This window comes from Scyliorhinus canicula, chromosome 7, assembly GCF_902713615.1.
Source record: "Scyliorhinus canicula chromosome 7, sScyCan1.1, whole genome shotgun sequence".
Taxonomy (NCBI): Eukaryota; Metazoa; Chordata; class Chondrichthyes; order Carcharhiniformes; family Scyliorhinidae; genus Scyliorhinus; species Scyliorhinus canicula.
This window is the reverse complement of record NC_052152.1, coordinates 209902792-209918439: the sequence shown is the minus strand read 5'-3', so window position 1 is coordinate 209918439 and position 15648 is coordinate 209902792. Positions and strand designations below refer to the sequence as shown.

The following is a 15648-nucleotide window of genomic DNA, read 5'->3' as shown; positions in this document are numbered from 1 at the left end:
CAGGATCTTCACCAGCAACTTAGAATCCACATTGAGGAGCGAGATAGGCCTGTATGATCCACACTGCAAGGGGTCCTTATCCCGTTTTAGGATCAGAGAGATCAGTGCTGGCGACATCGTCGGGGGCAAAGCCCCCCCCCCCCCCTCCCATGCCTCATTGAAGGCTCGCACCAACAGGGGGCCCACCAGATCCGCATACTTTTTATAAAATTCTGCCGGGAACCCGTCCGGCCCCGGGGCCTTACCTGACTGCATTTGTCCAATCCCCCTGACTAGCTCCTCCAACTCTATCGGCGCCCCCAGCCCCTCTACCAGCTCCTCTTGAACCCTTGGGAACCGTAGCCTGTTCATGAAGCTCTCCATCCCCCCTCTCCCCATCGGAGGTTCTGACCGGTACAGTTCCTCGTAGAAGTCCCTAAAGACCCAATTTACTTCTGTCCCCTTCTGCACTACATTCCCACCCCCATCCGTCACTCCACCAATTTCCCTAGCCTCATCTCGCCTACGGAGCTGATGCGCCAACATCCTGCTCGCCTTCTCCCCATACTCATATACCGCGCCCTGCGCCCTCCTCCACTGTGTCTCCGCCTTTCTGGTGGTCAACAAGTCAAATTTGGCCTGCAAACTACGCCGTTCCCCCAGCAACCCCTCCTCCGGTGCCTCCGCGTATCTCCTGTCCACCTCCAGGAGCTCTCCCACCAGTCTCTCCCTCTCCTTCCTCTCCCTCCTTTCCCTATGGGCCCGGATGGAGATCAGCTCCCCCCGGATCACTGCTTTCAGAGCCTCCCAGACCATCCCCACCCGGACCTCCCCCGTGTCGTTGGTATCCAGATACCCCTCAATGCTTCCCTGAACCCTCTTACACACCTCCTCATCAGCCAGCATCCCCACATCCAGGCGCCAGAGCGGGCGCTGGTCCCGCGCCTCCCCCATCTCCAGATCAACCCAGTGCGGAGCATGGTCTGAAATCGCTATGGCCGAATACTCTGCATCCTGCATCTTCGGGATCAATCCCCTGCTCAGGATGAAAAAATCTATTTGGGAATAGACCCTATGGACATGGGAGAAAAAGGAATACTCTCGCGCTCTCAGCCTCCCAAACCTCCAGGGATCCACCCCTCCCATCTGGTCCATGAATCCCCTCAGCACTTTGGCCACCGCCGGTCTCCTACCCGTCCTTGAACTGGACCGGTCCAGTGGGGGATCCAGCACTGTGTTAAAGTCTCCCCCCATGATCAGGCCCCCCGCCTCCAGGTCTGGAATGCGGCCCAAAAAGCGCCTCATGAAGCCAGCATCATCCCAATTCGGGGCATACACATTAACCAGCACCACCTTCTCTCCCTGCAGCCTACCCTTCACCATAATATATCTGCCCTCCTTGTCCGACACCACCTCAGCCGCCTCGAACACCACCCTCTTCCCCACCAGGATCGCCACCCCCTGGTTCTTCGCGTCCAATCCCGTGTGGCAAAACCTGCCCCACCCACCCCTTCCTCAGACGAACCTGGTCCGCCACCTTTAAGTGGGTCTCCTGGAGCATGGCCACGTCCGCCTTCAACCCCTTCAGATGAGAAAATACCCTGGTTCTCTTAACCGGCCCATTCAGCCCCCTCACGTTCCAGGTAATCAGCCGAATCAGAGAGCAACCCGCCCCCTCCCCCGCCGGCTAGCCATAGCTTATCGACTGCTCGCCCCAGGCCAGCTCGCCCCGCCTGACCCGTTCCCCATGGCGATAACGCCTCTCCTCTACCCCCCGGCCCACACCAGCTCCTTCCTGGCCATTCCAGCAGCAACCCGGTATCCCCCCCCCCCCCCCCCCCCCCCCCCCCACCCCCCCAGGCTAGGACCCCACCTAGCCGCGACGCACCCTCCATGGTACTTCCGTGAGTCAGATGACTTCTGCTGACCCGGCAGCTCCTGCCAAAACCCATCTCCTCCCGGCATGGGGGTCATCCCCCTCTTGCCACACCTCCTTGGCATTGCTGCAGCGCGGGAACGAAGACCCGTAGAGGCCCCGCCCCCACCTCCAGCTCCGCCCCCCCGCCTCACAGCGCGGGAAACCAGAGGAAAGCCCGCGCTTTCACACAGCCACACCCCACCCTTCCGACGCAGCTCCTCAAAATCCAGTTTCACCCCAACCCCCGGCCCCGTACAGAAGAGAACATATAAAGCACATACCCCCAACGTTCCCCACATACCCCACACCCATACCCAACAGACAAACCCACCCGGAAACAGAGCAAAAAGAAAAGCAGCATTAAAAAAACACGTGTCAAAATTGAAGAACAGCAACAGCGAAAACAGCAACGGCCATATTGTGTCCCCAGACCCTAGTTCGAGTCCAGCTTCTCCGCCTGTACAAAGGCCCACGCCTCCTCCGGGGACTCGAAGTAATGGTGCCGGTCCTTATATGTCACCCACAGACGCGCAGGCTGCAGCATTCCAAATCTGACCTGCTTGGCATGCAGCACCGCCTTCATCCGGTTGAACCCGGCCCGCCGCTTTGCCACCTCCGCACTCCAGTCCTGGTAGATTCGTACTACCGAATTCTCCCACTTGCTGCTCCTCTCTTTCTTGGCCCAGCGCAGCACACACTCCCGGTCACTAAATTGATGGAACCGCACCAGCACCGCCCGTGGGGGTTCATTTGCCTTAGGCCGCCTGGCCAGCACTCGGGCCAAATGGAAGGACCCCGCTCCCATCAACGAGCTCAACATCGTGGTCACGTACCACGGGAGATCCGACCCCTCCAGCCCCTCCGCCAGGCCCAGGATCCTCAAATTCTTTCGCCTCGTGCGAACGTCCAGCTCCTCCAAGCGGTCTTGCCACTTTTTGTGAAGTGCCTCGTGCAACTCCACTTTCCCCACGAGGACCACGGCCTCCTCCTCCCTCTCAGCGGCCTGCTGCTGCAACTCCCGGATAGACACCTCCTGGGCCGCCTGAGCTCCAAGCAGCTTGTTGGTAGTCGCATTCAGTGAGCCCAGCAACTCAGCCTTCAGCTCCGCAAAACAGCGCAGAAGAGCAGCTTGCTGCTCCTGCGCCCACTTCCACCAGTCCTCGGGTGTTCCGCCGGCCGCCATTTTGTCTTTCTTCCCCTGCTTTTCTTGTGGAGCTGCTGCAGCCTTTTCCTTTGCCCCACCCCGGGTGAGCACCATAAATTATGGGGAATGCTCCTCTAGACACCTTCCCCCACCGGGATTCGTTGCGACAGCGCCGTTTGAGGCCCTCAAATCGGCCCAAAAGTCCTTAAGTAGCGGGAGCTGCGGTGCGGCTTAGCCGCAACTGCAAAGCCGGTTTTCTGACCGCTCCACTCCTAGTCCAGGCCATCCACCGGTGGAGAATCTGAGAAGGAGTGTTCCCACACGGGGAAAATTCCAAACAGCACCACTACGAGCCCTTAAAAGAGCCCCAAAGTCCGAAAATAGTGGGAGCCACTGAACGTGCGGCTTAGCTCCGCATCACCGCTACCGGAAGTCCGTCTCCGCTTCTTCAATGGCCTTGGTGAGATCTTTTCACAGTTCTTCCCTCTGCTGCTAGAATTCAGCTTTCATAAAGGCCCTCAGGTCAGCTTGAGACCTATAAGCTGGCCCTTCCCCCGCTTGCATGCTTGCAGAGGCTTTCGTTTGCTGCTGCTTCAGACAAATCTTGCACTGTTTCTGAGGGTCTGATAACCAAGAAACATCCTATTCCTGGGGGAAAATACTCCTTGAACATTCACCCACACCTTTTCATCGAAATTCCAACCCGTGCTGCCCAAAAAAGAGCTCTTTTCTGCAACCTTAGGCAGGAGCTGCCTCTGTGTGCTCACTCACTTCATGATGCACACCGGAAGTCCCGGACTGAGATTTTTTTTAAATTAAAAAAAAACTTTATTGAAAAATTTTGTATTTATATAACAACAACGAACAGCAGTAAAATACCAACAATTACAATAACAGTCATAAACATTCGCCCAACCTCAATGAACAACAAAACATATTAACAACAAATTAAATTAACACAATATTAAGTTAAATAACCATAGAAAAAATAAAGAACCCCCCCCCCCCGACCCCGGGGTTGCTGCTGCTATTGACCCAATTCCCTATCTTTGAGCCAGGAAGTCCAGAAAAGGCTGCCACCGTTTATAGAACCCTTGTACTGATCCTCTCAGGGCAAATTTGACCCTCTCCAATTTTATAAACCCCGCCATGTCACTGACCCAGGTCTCCACGCTTGGGGGCCTTGCATCTTTCCACTGCAGCAAGATCCTCCGACGGGCTACTAGGGACGCAAAGGCCAGGACACCGGCCTCTTTCGCCTCCTGCACTCCCGGCTCCACCCCAACCCCAAAAATCGCGAGTCCCCAACTTGGTTTGACCCTGGATCCAACCACCCTCGACACCGTCCCCGCCACCCCCTTCCAGAATTCTTCCAGTGCCGGACATGCCCAGAACATATGGGCATGATTCGCTGGACTCCCCGAACATCTGGTGCACCTGTCCTCACCCCCAAAGAACCTACTCATCCTAGTCCCGGACATGTGGGCCCGGTGCAGCACCTTAAATTGGATGAGACTAAGCCTCGCACATGAGGAGGAAGAGTTGACTCTCTCCAAGGCATCCGCCCAAGTCCCATCCTCTATCTGCTCCCCGAGTTCCTCCTCCCATTTAGCCTTCAGCTCCTCCACTGACGACTCCTCCACCTCCTGCATTACCTTATAGATGTCAGACACCTTCCCCTCTCCGACCCACACCCCCGAAAGCACTCTGTCCATCGTCCCCCACGAGGGCAGCAAAGGGAATCCCTCTACCTGTCGCCTAGCAAATGCCTTTATCTGAAAGTATCTGAACATGTTCCCTTGGGGAAGCCCAAATTTATCTTCCAGTTCCCCCAGGCCCGCAAATCTCCCGCCAATAAACAGGTCCCTCAATTTACTGAATCCCACCCTATACCACCCCCTAAATCCCCCATCCTTGTTCCCTGGGATGAACCGATGATTGCCACGCAATGGAGCCTCCATCGAGCCCCCTGTTTCCCCCCTATGCCGTCTCCACTGTCCCCAGATTCTTAGGGTCGCCGCCACCACCGGGCTCGTGGTATACCTCTTATGGGAGAGCGGCAACGGCGCCGTTACCAAAGCACCCAGGCTCATACCTCTACATGACACCATCTCCATTCTTTTCCACGCTGCCCCCCCCCCATCACCCATTTACGCACCATTGACACATTGACCGCCCAATAGTAACCTAAAAGGTTGGGCAGCGCCAGCCTGCCTCTATCCATCCCTCGCTCCAGGAAACCCCTCTTCACTCTCGGAGTCCCATGTGCCCACACAAAGCTCAAAATACTGCTAGTCACCCTCCTAAAGAAGGCCCTGGGGACGAAGATGGGCAGGCACTGAAAGAGGAACAGGAACCTCGGAAGCACCGTCATTTTGACGGACTGCACCCTCCCCGCCAACGACAATGGCAGCATGTCCCACCTTTTGAACTCCTCCTCCATCTGATCTACAAGCCTGGTGAAATTACGCTTGTGAAGAGTCCCCCAGACCCTGGCCACCTGTACCCCCAGGTACCTGAAACTCTTCCCTGCCCTCTTCAGCGGGAGCCTACCAATCCCCTCCTCCTGATCCCCAGACCTCAACAAACACCACAAACACCTCACTGTTGCCTAGATTTAGTTTATAGCCTGAAAAGGTCCCAAACTCAACTAGCAGCTCCATCACCCCCGGCATCCCTCCCACCGGGTCCGCCACGTACAGTAGCATGTCATCGGCATACAACGACACCCTATGTTCCTCCCCACCTCGCACCAAACCCCTCCACCTTCCTGAATCCCTCAACGCCATCACCAGCGGCTCGATTGGCAGTGCAAACAACAAGGGGGACAGGGGACAACCCTGCCTGGTCCCTCGGTAAAGCAGGAAGTACTCCGACCTCCTCCCATTCGTGGCCACACACGCCATCGGGGCTTCATACAGTAGCCTCACCCATCTAATAAACCCTTCACCAAATCCAAACCTCTCCAACACCTCCCATAGGTACCCCCACTCCACTCTATCGAAGGCCTTCTCCGCATCCAGTGCCACCACTATCTCAGCCTCCCCCTCAATCGCCGGCATCATGATGACATTCAACAACCTCCGCACATTCGTGTTCAGCTGCCTTCCCTTCACAAAACCTGGTCCTCGTGCACAACCCCTGGCACACAGTCCTCTATCCTGGTGGCCAGGATCTTTGCCAGCACCTTGGCATCCACATTAAGGAGAGATATGGGCCTGTACGAACCACACTGCTGGGGGTCCTTGTCCCTCTTTAAGATTAAAGAAATCAGCGCCCGCGACATCGTCGGGGGCAAAGTCCCCCCCTCCCATGCCTCATTAAGTGTCCGCACTAGCAAGGGGCCCACTAGGTCCATGAACGTTTATAAAACTCCACCGGGAACCCATCCGGCCCCGGCGCCTTCCCAGACTGCATCTGCCCGATCCCCTTAACCAGCTCCTCCAGCACAATCGGCGCCCCCAACCCCTCCACCTGCTCCTCCTGCACCTTTGGGAAAGATAGCCCGTCGAGAAACCTCTCCATTTAGGACAGAGATGAGGAGAAATATCTTCACCCAGAGAGTGATCGGCCTGTGGAATTCATTACCACAGGAAGGAGTTTAGGGCAAACATTGTATGTTTTCAAGCAGCAGTTAGATGTACCACTCAGGGTAAAGGGGGTCAAAGGATAGGGGGGGGGGGAAGCGGGATTAGGCTATTGAACTTGATGATCACCTATAATCATAATGGATGGCGGAGCAGGCTGGAAGGGCCGAATGGCCTTATCCCGCTGCTATTTTCTATGTTTCTATAACTTCCTGTAGTCTGCAGCGATCCTCACTACTGTCAACCACATAAACAATTTTTCTGTCCTTTGTAAACATCTTGATGATACCCCATTTACTGGAGTGTAAATCATTTGATATTAACCACGGAGAGCATGGAATCCCGTGCTCAGCTCGATGGAAACCCACAAGAAACAGTTTTCCAGTCACAGAAATATGTGTCAAGCCTTATCCTGTTTCTTGTCACTCGCTAAATTTTAGATCGAAATTGCCATTTGCCCTCGGATCCCAGACATCTTATTTTTATGACTCTGTCAAGTGAGAAACCTGTCGATAAATCCAAATGTGCTGCCCCTCATCAAGGTGATCCATGTGGATCTAGACAGACCGTGGAAACAAATTCCACAGCGATATTCAATAGACAATTGGAGAAATACACAAAGAGGAATATTTTAGAGCAGTGGGATACAGCAGGCGGAGCAACGGGATAGAGCGGGGGGGAGGTATGGGATAGAGCAGGGGAGCGGGGGGGGGGGCAATGGGATAGAGCGGGGGGGAGGTATGGGATAGAGCAGGGGAGCGGGGGGGGGCAATGGGATAGAGCGGGGGGGAGGTATGGGATAGAGCAGGGGAGCGGAGGGGGGGTCAATGGGATAGAGCGGGGGGGAGGTATGGGATAGAGCAGGGGAGCGGGGGGGGGCAATGGGATAGAGCGGGGGGGAGGTATGGGATAGAGCAGGGAGCGGGGGGAGCAGTGGGATACAGCAGGCGGAGCAACGGGATAGAGCAGGGGGGTATGGAATAGAGCGGGGGAGCAATGGGATAGAGCGGGGGGGAGCAATGGGATAGAGCAGAGGGAGCGGGGGGCAATGGGATACAGCAGAGGGAGCGGGGGGAGCAATGGGATACAGCAGGCGGAGCAACGGGATACAGCAGGGGGGTATGGGATAGAGCGGGGGAGCGGGGGGGCAATGGGATAGAGCGGGGAGGAGGTATGGGATAGAGCGGGGGAGCGGTGGGGGGCAATGGGATAGAGCGGGGGAGCGGGGGGGGGCAATGGGATAGAGCGGGGGAGCAAAGGGATAGAGCGGGGAGGAGGTATGGGATAGAGCGGGGGAGCGGTGGGGGGCAATGGGATAGAGCGGGGGAGCAATGGGATAGAGCAGGGGGGAGGTATGGGATAGAGCAGGGGTTCGGGGGGGCAATGGGATAAAGTGGGGGTGCAATGGGATACAGCGAGGGGAGTAATGGGACAGAGCGGGGGGAGCAATGGGATAGAGCGGGGGGAGCAATGGGATAGAGCGGGGGGAGCAATGGGATAGAGCGGTTGGAGCAACGGGATAGAGCGGGGGGAGTAATGGGATAGAGCGGGGGGAGCAATGGGATAGAGCGGGGGGAGCAATGGGATAGAGCGGGGGGAGTAATGGGATAGAGCGGGGGGAGCAATGGGATAGAGCGGGGGGAGCAATGGGATAGAGCGGGGGGAGTAATGGGATAGAGCGGGGGGAGTAATGGGATAGAGCGGGGGGAGCAATGGGATAGAGCGGGGGGAGCAATGGGATAGAGCGGGGGGAGTAATGGGATAGAGCGGGGGGAGTAATGGGATAGAGCGGGGGGAGTAATGGGATAGAGCGGGGGGAGCAATGGGATAGAGCGGGGGGAGCAATGGGATAGAGCGGGGGGAGCAATGGGATAGAGCGGGGGGAGTAATGGGATAGAGCGGGGGGAGCAATGGGATAGAGCGGGGGGAGCAATGGGATAGAGCGGGGGGAGCAATGGGATAGAGCGGGGGGAGCAATGGGATAGAGCGGGGGGAGTAATGGGATAGAGCGGGGGGAGCAATGGGATAGAGCGGGGGGAGTAATGGGATAGAGCGGGGGGAGTAATGGGATAGAGCGGGGGGAGTAATGGGATAGAGCGGGGGGAGTAATGGGATAGAGCGGGGGGAGTAATGGGATAGAGCGGGGGGAGTAATGGGATAGAGCGGGGGGAGTAATGGGATAGAGCGGGGGGAGTAATGGGATAGAGCGGGGGGAGTAATGGGATAGAGCGGGGGGAGTAATGGGATAGAGCGGGGGGAGTAATGGGATAGAGTGGGGGGAGCAATGGGATAGAGCGGGGGGAGTAATGGGATAGAGCGGGGGGAGTAATGGGATAGAGCGGGGGGAGTAATGGGATAGAGCGGGGGGAGTAATGGGATAGAGCGGGGGGAGCAATGGGATAGAGTGGGGGGAGCAATGGGATAGAGCGGGGGGAGCAATGGGATAGAGCAGAGGGAGCGGGGGGTCAATGGGATAGAGCAGGGGAGCAATGGGATAGAGTGGGGGGGAGCAACGGGATAGAGCGGGGGGGCAATGGGATAGAGCAGGGGGGCAATGGGATAGAGCAGAGGGAGCGGGGGGGGCAATGGGATAGAGCGGGGGAGCAATGGGATAGAGCAGAGGGAGCGGGGGGAGCAACGGGATAGAGCGGGGGGGAGTAATGGGATAGAGCAGAGGGAGCGGGGGGGCAATGGGATAGAGCAGAGGGAGCGGGGGGGCAATGGGATAGAGCGGGGGAGCAATGGGATAGAGCGGGGGGAGTAATGGGATACAGCGGGGGCTCCTATATGATAGAGCGGGGGGGGAGGTATTGGCTCGCTAATGACCTTATCTGTTTATTTGGCGCTGTTACCTGAGCATTAAATATTGGTCAGGGCACCGAGGGTATGTGCCCAGCTCTTTTACAGAATATTTCCCTGGGAGCTTCTATTGGAGACATCAGATGGGTCCTCAGTTTAATGTCTCTCATAGTTCAGATATTCTCATAGTTTCAATATTCAATATTGCTTTTTAAAAGCTTTTTAATTCCTAATTTTATTTAATTAATTGAATTAGCTGCCATGGTGAGATTTGAACTATTTCCAGATGGTTGTTCTAGGTGCTGAATTTCACATTACCACATTTCTACCAACCCACCTCATTCAATTATCCTCATCTGTATTGAACCTTCGAGCACTGACACCGCCCTAATCAGAGAGGGCCAAATCTACAGGAGATGGACATGTTAGTGAGGCATCAGGATTCTCCTTACAGATGATCATTAAGTTTTTCTTAGGCTACATTTTACTTACAGAATGTTTTTTCTGTTTGACAGGACATTCATAAACCATAGTAGATCCTGAGGTTTAAACGGAACCAGTACCAGATGAACATTGGATTCAAGGTCCTTGGCACTCTCTGGGTACATAAAGTGGTGGGTGGTCTTCTTTCCCACATCAGCCTCATGTCCCGTTGTCACTGCCCCGTTCATTCTAAGTTGAAAAGCCAAAGTGTTACTGCCGTGGTCAAATTCACACAAATTCAAATTCTTCCGTCAAAACCTTAAGGTGCAAGACTAATGGGCTAGATTGCCTGTTCTTGAGACTAAGTGCACCCATTTAATGGTTCCTCGTCACATCAAAAGCAGCTAAGTGTTGTCTGCTGTGACAAAGAGGAAGTGAAAGCACTTAGCTCCCTTTGATGTGGTGAGGAACTGTCAATCATTTCAAGAGGGTTTATAAACATTATGGTTAGCATCAAAGCAAGGTACTGCCGATGCATTCAAACGTGAAGGGAAAGACCAAAAATCCAACAAGCACCTGTCTCTGGACTAATAAAACTGTCAATCACGGGCTAGTGCAATGTATTGCTCTGTGAAATTGAATGGAAGTTTTGCATTTCAAAGACAGTCATGGGATTTGAAGCCATTTGAAGTGTACTGGGCTTTTGAGAAAGCTTCTGACACTTGTAACAACTGCTGCTTTAAACACTTTTATGTGAGGCAGTAGATGTAAGGGAAAGGTAAAGGACTGCTCTTTAGCTTGCAGGCGAGGGTCACTGATGGGGGAGGGGTCCGATGGGGGAACCTGTTGGGGGTGGGGGGCTTGATTTGCATTGTGGGAGAGACGGTCCCTTCCAATGGACTTTAAGGGGCCCCAGCGCCGAGGATATTTTTCAGCAGGTGTTCCATTCTCCACCGATCAGTAAACCCAATCCCAGCATCGGAAAATGGAGAATGCATCTCAATGACTGGCTTTTACTCAAGATTCCCTAACTTATGGCATCCCAACTTCCCAACAGGCTGCTCGGGGTTTACGTGTAGAGTTAAGGTACCCAACCAGAGGAATAGTCAGGAAGGTTTCTGCTGCTGCTCAATCATTGCATTGTATTATCTGTGGATGATTGGGTATGTAACAGATTGGCAGTGATGTCAGAGGTTGGCAGTGATGTCAGAGGTTGGCAGTGATGTCAGAGGTGGGCAGTGATTTCATAGATTTCATAGAATTTACAGGGCAGAAGGAGGCCATTCGGCCCATCGAGTCTGCACCGGCTCTTGGAAAGAGCACCCTACCCAAGCCCACACCTCCACCCTATCCCCAGTAACCCCACCCAACACTCAGGGCAATTTTGGACACTAAGGGCAATTTAGCATGGCCAATCCACCTAACCTGCACATCTTTGGACTGTGGGAGGAAACCGGAGCACCCGGAGGAAACCCACGCACACACGGGGAGGATGTGCAGACTCCGCACAGACAGTGACCCAAGCCGGGAATCGAACCTGGGACCCTGGAGCTGTGAAGCATTTGTGCTATTCATCATGCTACCGTGCTGCCCCCAATGATGTAAGAGGTGGGCAGTGATGTAAGAGGTTGGCAGTGATGTAAGAGGTTGGCAGTGATGTAAGAGGTTGGCAGTGATGTAAGAGGTTGGCAGTGATGTAAGAGGTTGGCAGTGATGTAAGAGGTTGGCAGTGATGTAAGAGGTTGGCAGTGATGTAAGAGGTGGGCAGTGATGTAAGAGGTTGGCAGTGATGTAAGAGGTTGGCAGTGATGTAAGAGGTTGGCAGTGATGTAAGAGGTTGGCAGTGATGTAAGAGGTTGGCAGTGATGTAAGAGGTTGGCAGTGATGTAAGAGGTTGGCAGTGATGTAAGAGGTGGGCAGTGATGTAAGAGGTTGGCAGTGATGTAAGAGGTTGGCAGTGATGTAAGAGGTTGGCAGTGATGTAAGAGGTTGGCAGTGATGTAAGAGGTTGGCAGTGATGTAAGAGGTTGGCAGTGATGTAAGAGGTTGGCAGTGATGTAAGAGGTTGGCAGTGATGTAAGAGGTTGGCAGTGATGTAAGAGGTTGGCAGTGATGTAAGAGGTTGGCAGTGATGTAAGAGGTTGGCAGTGATGTAAGAGGTTGGCAGTGATGTAAGAGGTTGGCAGTGATGTAAGAGGTTGGCAGTGATGTAAGAGGTGGGCAGTGATGTAAGAGGTTGACAGTGATGTAAGAGGTTGGCAGTGATGTAAGAGGTTGGCAGTGATGTAAGAGGTTGGCAGTGATGTAAGAGGTTGGCAGTGATGTAAGAGGTTGGCAGTGATGTAAGAGGTTGGCAGTGATGTAAGAGGTTGGCAGTAATGTAAGAGGTTGGCAGTGATGTAAGAGGTTGGCAGTGATGTAAGAGGTTGGCAGTGATGTAAGAGGTTGGCAGTGATGTAAGAGGTTGGCAGTGATGTAAGAGGTTGGCAGTGATGTAAGAGGTTGGCAGTGATGTAAGAGGTTGGCAGTAATGTAAGAGGTTGGCAGTTCTACCAGTTTACCGACCCACAATACTCTGCAAGTAAACATTTTCAACAGCTCCCATTGATGAGATCAATCAATGAGAACCTTTCCACTGAGATTGCAGCCGTTGACCAGGTGACTCAATGGAAATCCATGTGCGGACAGTCAGACTCCAGGATGAGGAGTTGCCCACACAATAATCTTAAATTAAAGTTTTCCAGCAACTTCCGGTTTCTGGAGTTGCTGGTGACCACCCATAGTGAGACATGGACAGAGAGACACAGTGCGCGCTGTGCCCATTAGCAATTCACAATCGGCCTTCTGTCTGAAACTGTCGGGAATCTGGGCACCGACACAGAGGATCTTTGGGAAAACCGTGATACCTGAAAACTGTGGGAATACATTCCGAATTCTTGGAACGCTTCTGCAGAGCCGAGAGAGTTATAATTGGCCCAATTACATTTTAAAACTTGCCTTATAACAAAATCCTGTGAATCAATCAGCTCGCCGTAATTTGATCCTTTGAGATTCCCAGAGTTTCCAACAACGGCACACCTCCGACATCGGCAGGGATAGGCAGTCTGAGACGGATCTGATTTCGGCATGGCCTCAAACAGCTTGCTGTGGATGATATTCAGTCTCGGATGCCGAGATTGGAGCGTCTGGAGAGGAAAACAATGATTGTCACCATCCAGGCATTTCTGAGAAAAACAAAGCAGGGTCAGAGGTGGGATCGGGGTCAGAGGTGGGATCGGGGTCGGTGGTGGGATCGGGGTCAGAGGTGGGATCGGGGTCAGTGGTGGGGTCGGGGTCAGAGGTGGGATCGGGGTCAGTGGTGGGGTCGGGGTCAGAGGTGGGATCGGGGTCAGAGGTGGGATTGGGGTCAGTGGTGGGATCGGGATCAGAGGTGGGATCGGGGTCAGTGGTGGGGTCGGGTCAGAGGTGGGATCGGGGTCAGTGGTGGGATCGGGGTCAGAGGTGGGATCGGAGTCAGTGGTGGGATCGGGGTGAGGTGGGATCGGGGTCAGTGGTGGGGTCGGGGTCAGAGGTGGGATCGGGGTCAGAGGTGGGATCGGGGTCAGAGGTGGGATCGGAGTCAGTGGTGGGATCGGGGTCAGAGGTGGGATCGGGGTCAGAGGTGGGATCGGGGTCAGTGGTGGGATCGGGGTCAGTGGTGGATCGGGGTCAGAGGTGGGATCGGGGTCAGTGGTGGGATCGGGGTCAGAGGTGGGATCGGGGTCAGTGGTGGATCGGGGTCAGAGGTGGGATCGGGGTCAGTGGTGGGATCGGGGTCAGAGGTGGGATCGGGGTCAGTGGTGGGATCGGGGTCAGAGGTGGGATCGGGGTCAGTGGTGGGATCGGGGTCAGAGGTGGGATCGGGGTCAGTGGTGGGGTCGGGGTCAGTGGTGGGGTCGGGGTCAGTGGTGGGATCGGGGTCAGAAGTGGGATCGGGGTCAGAAGTGGGATCAGGGTAAGAGGTGGGATCGGGGTCAGTGGTGGGGTCGGGGTCAGTGGTGGGGTCGGGGTCAGTGGTGGGATTGGGGTAAGAGGTGGGATCAGGGTCAGTGGTGGGGTCGGGGTCAGTGGTGGGGTCGGGGTCAGATAGAGGTCAGTAGGTTGGGGATCAGGGTCAGTGTAGGTTGGTTGGGGTGGGGCCAGGGGATGGGGTATGGGGTCAGGGGTCAAGGTGGCGGGAGTCAGGTGTCAGATGGTGGGATCGAGGTTAGGGTGTTAGTGGGGATGTGGTACTGAGAGATTCCCGTACCGGCCTCCCCGAACAGGGGCCGGAATGTGGCGACTGGAGGCTTTTCACAGTAACATAATTGAAGCCTACTTGTGACAATAAACAATTATTATTATAGAGCATTTTTTTAAAATTTAGAGTACCCAATTCATTTTTTTCCAATTAAGGGGCAATTTAGCGTGGCCAATCCACCTACTCTGCACATCTTTGGGTTGTGGGGGCGAAACCCACGCAGACACGGGGAGAATGTGCAAACTCCACACAGACAGTGACCCAGAGCCGGGATCGGACGTGGGACCTCGGTGCCGTGAGGCAGCAATGCTAACCCACTGTGCCACCGCGTTGCCCTCAGATTACAGAGTACGAGTCAAACAGCTGCCTATCCTCATCAATCTGCTGCCAAATGAGATGGGTCAGGAAATCAGGGAGATCATTGGCTGGATTCTCCATTCCTCAGACTAAGTGTTCACGTCAGGGCCGGATTCGTGGAGTTCCATGGACAGGAAGCCGGGCGTCGCACGCGGAGCGAATCCACAACCGTGGAGGGGCAGCACCGGCGCCATGTGGAACACAATCGATTGCAATGGGAAACGGTACGGGATTCGTCAGGTCTGTGATCGACACTCGGGAGGCTGACACGCTGCAGCCGCACATACACATTACACTCCCCACACACACTCATCCCAGCCGCACACACACATTACACTCCCCACACACACTCATCCCAGCCGCACACACACATTACACTCCCCACACACACTCATCCCAGCCTCACACACACATTACACACCCCACACACACTCATCCCAGCCGCACACACACATTACACTCCCCACACACACTCATCCCAGCCGCACACACACACATTACACTCCCCACACACACTCATCCCAGCCACACACACACATTACACTCCCCACACACACTCATCCCAGCCGCACACACACACATTACACTCCCCACACACACTCATCCCAGCCACACACACACATTACACTCCCCACACACACTCATCCCAGCCACACACACATTACACTCCCCACACACACTCATCCCAGCCGCACACACACATTACACTCCCCACACACACTCATCCCAGCCCCACACACATTACACTCCCCACACACACTCATCCCAGCCGCACACACACATTACACTCCCCACACACACTCATCCCAGCCACACACACACATTACACTCCCCACACACACTCATCCCAGCCCCACACACACATTACACTCCCCACACACACTCATCCCAGCCTCACACACACATTACACTCCCCACACACACTCATCCCAGCCACACACACACATTACACTCCCCACACACACTCATCCCAGCCGCACACACACATTACACTCCCCACACACACTCATCCCAGCCCCACACACACATTACACTCCCCACACACACTCATCCCAGCCGCACACACACATTACACTCCCCACACACACTCATCCCAGCCGCACACACACATTACACTCCCCACACACACTCATCCCAGCCCCACACACACATTACACTCCCC

The 15648-nt window shown here is 54.9% G+C and overlaps 1 protein-coding gene across 3 annotated transcripts in view; it reads right to left on the bottom strand.

The window, feature by feature from the left end:
• The window catches only part of LOC119969771 (CMP-N-acetylneuraminate-beta-galactosamide-alpha-2,3-sialyltransferase 2-like), a 94895-nt gene that overhangs the window by 39919 nt on the left and 39328 nt on the right, over positions 1-15648 (bottom strand). For all 3 annotated transcript variants that reach the window (XM_038803842.1, XM_038803841.1, XM_038803843.1), the window contains exons 3-4: positions 12848-13035; positions 9920-10099 (exon numbers count right to left, since the gene is read on the bottom strand). In XM_038803842.1, coding sequence (XP_038659770.1) covers positions 9920-10099; positions 12848-13035 — 368 coding nt within the window. The remainder of the gene's footprint in view (positions 1-9919; positions 10100-12847; positions 13036-15648) is intronic.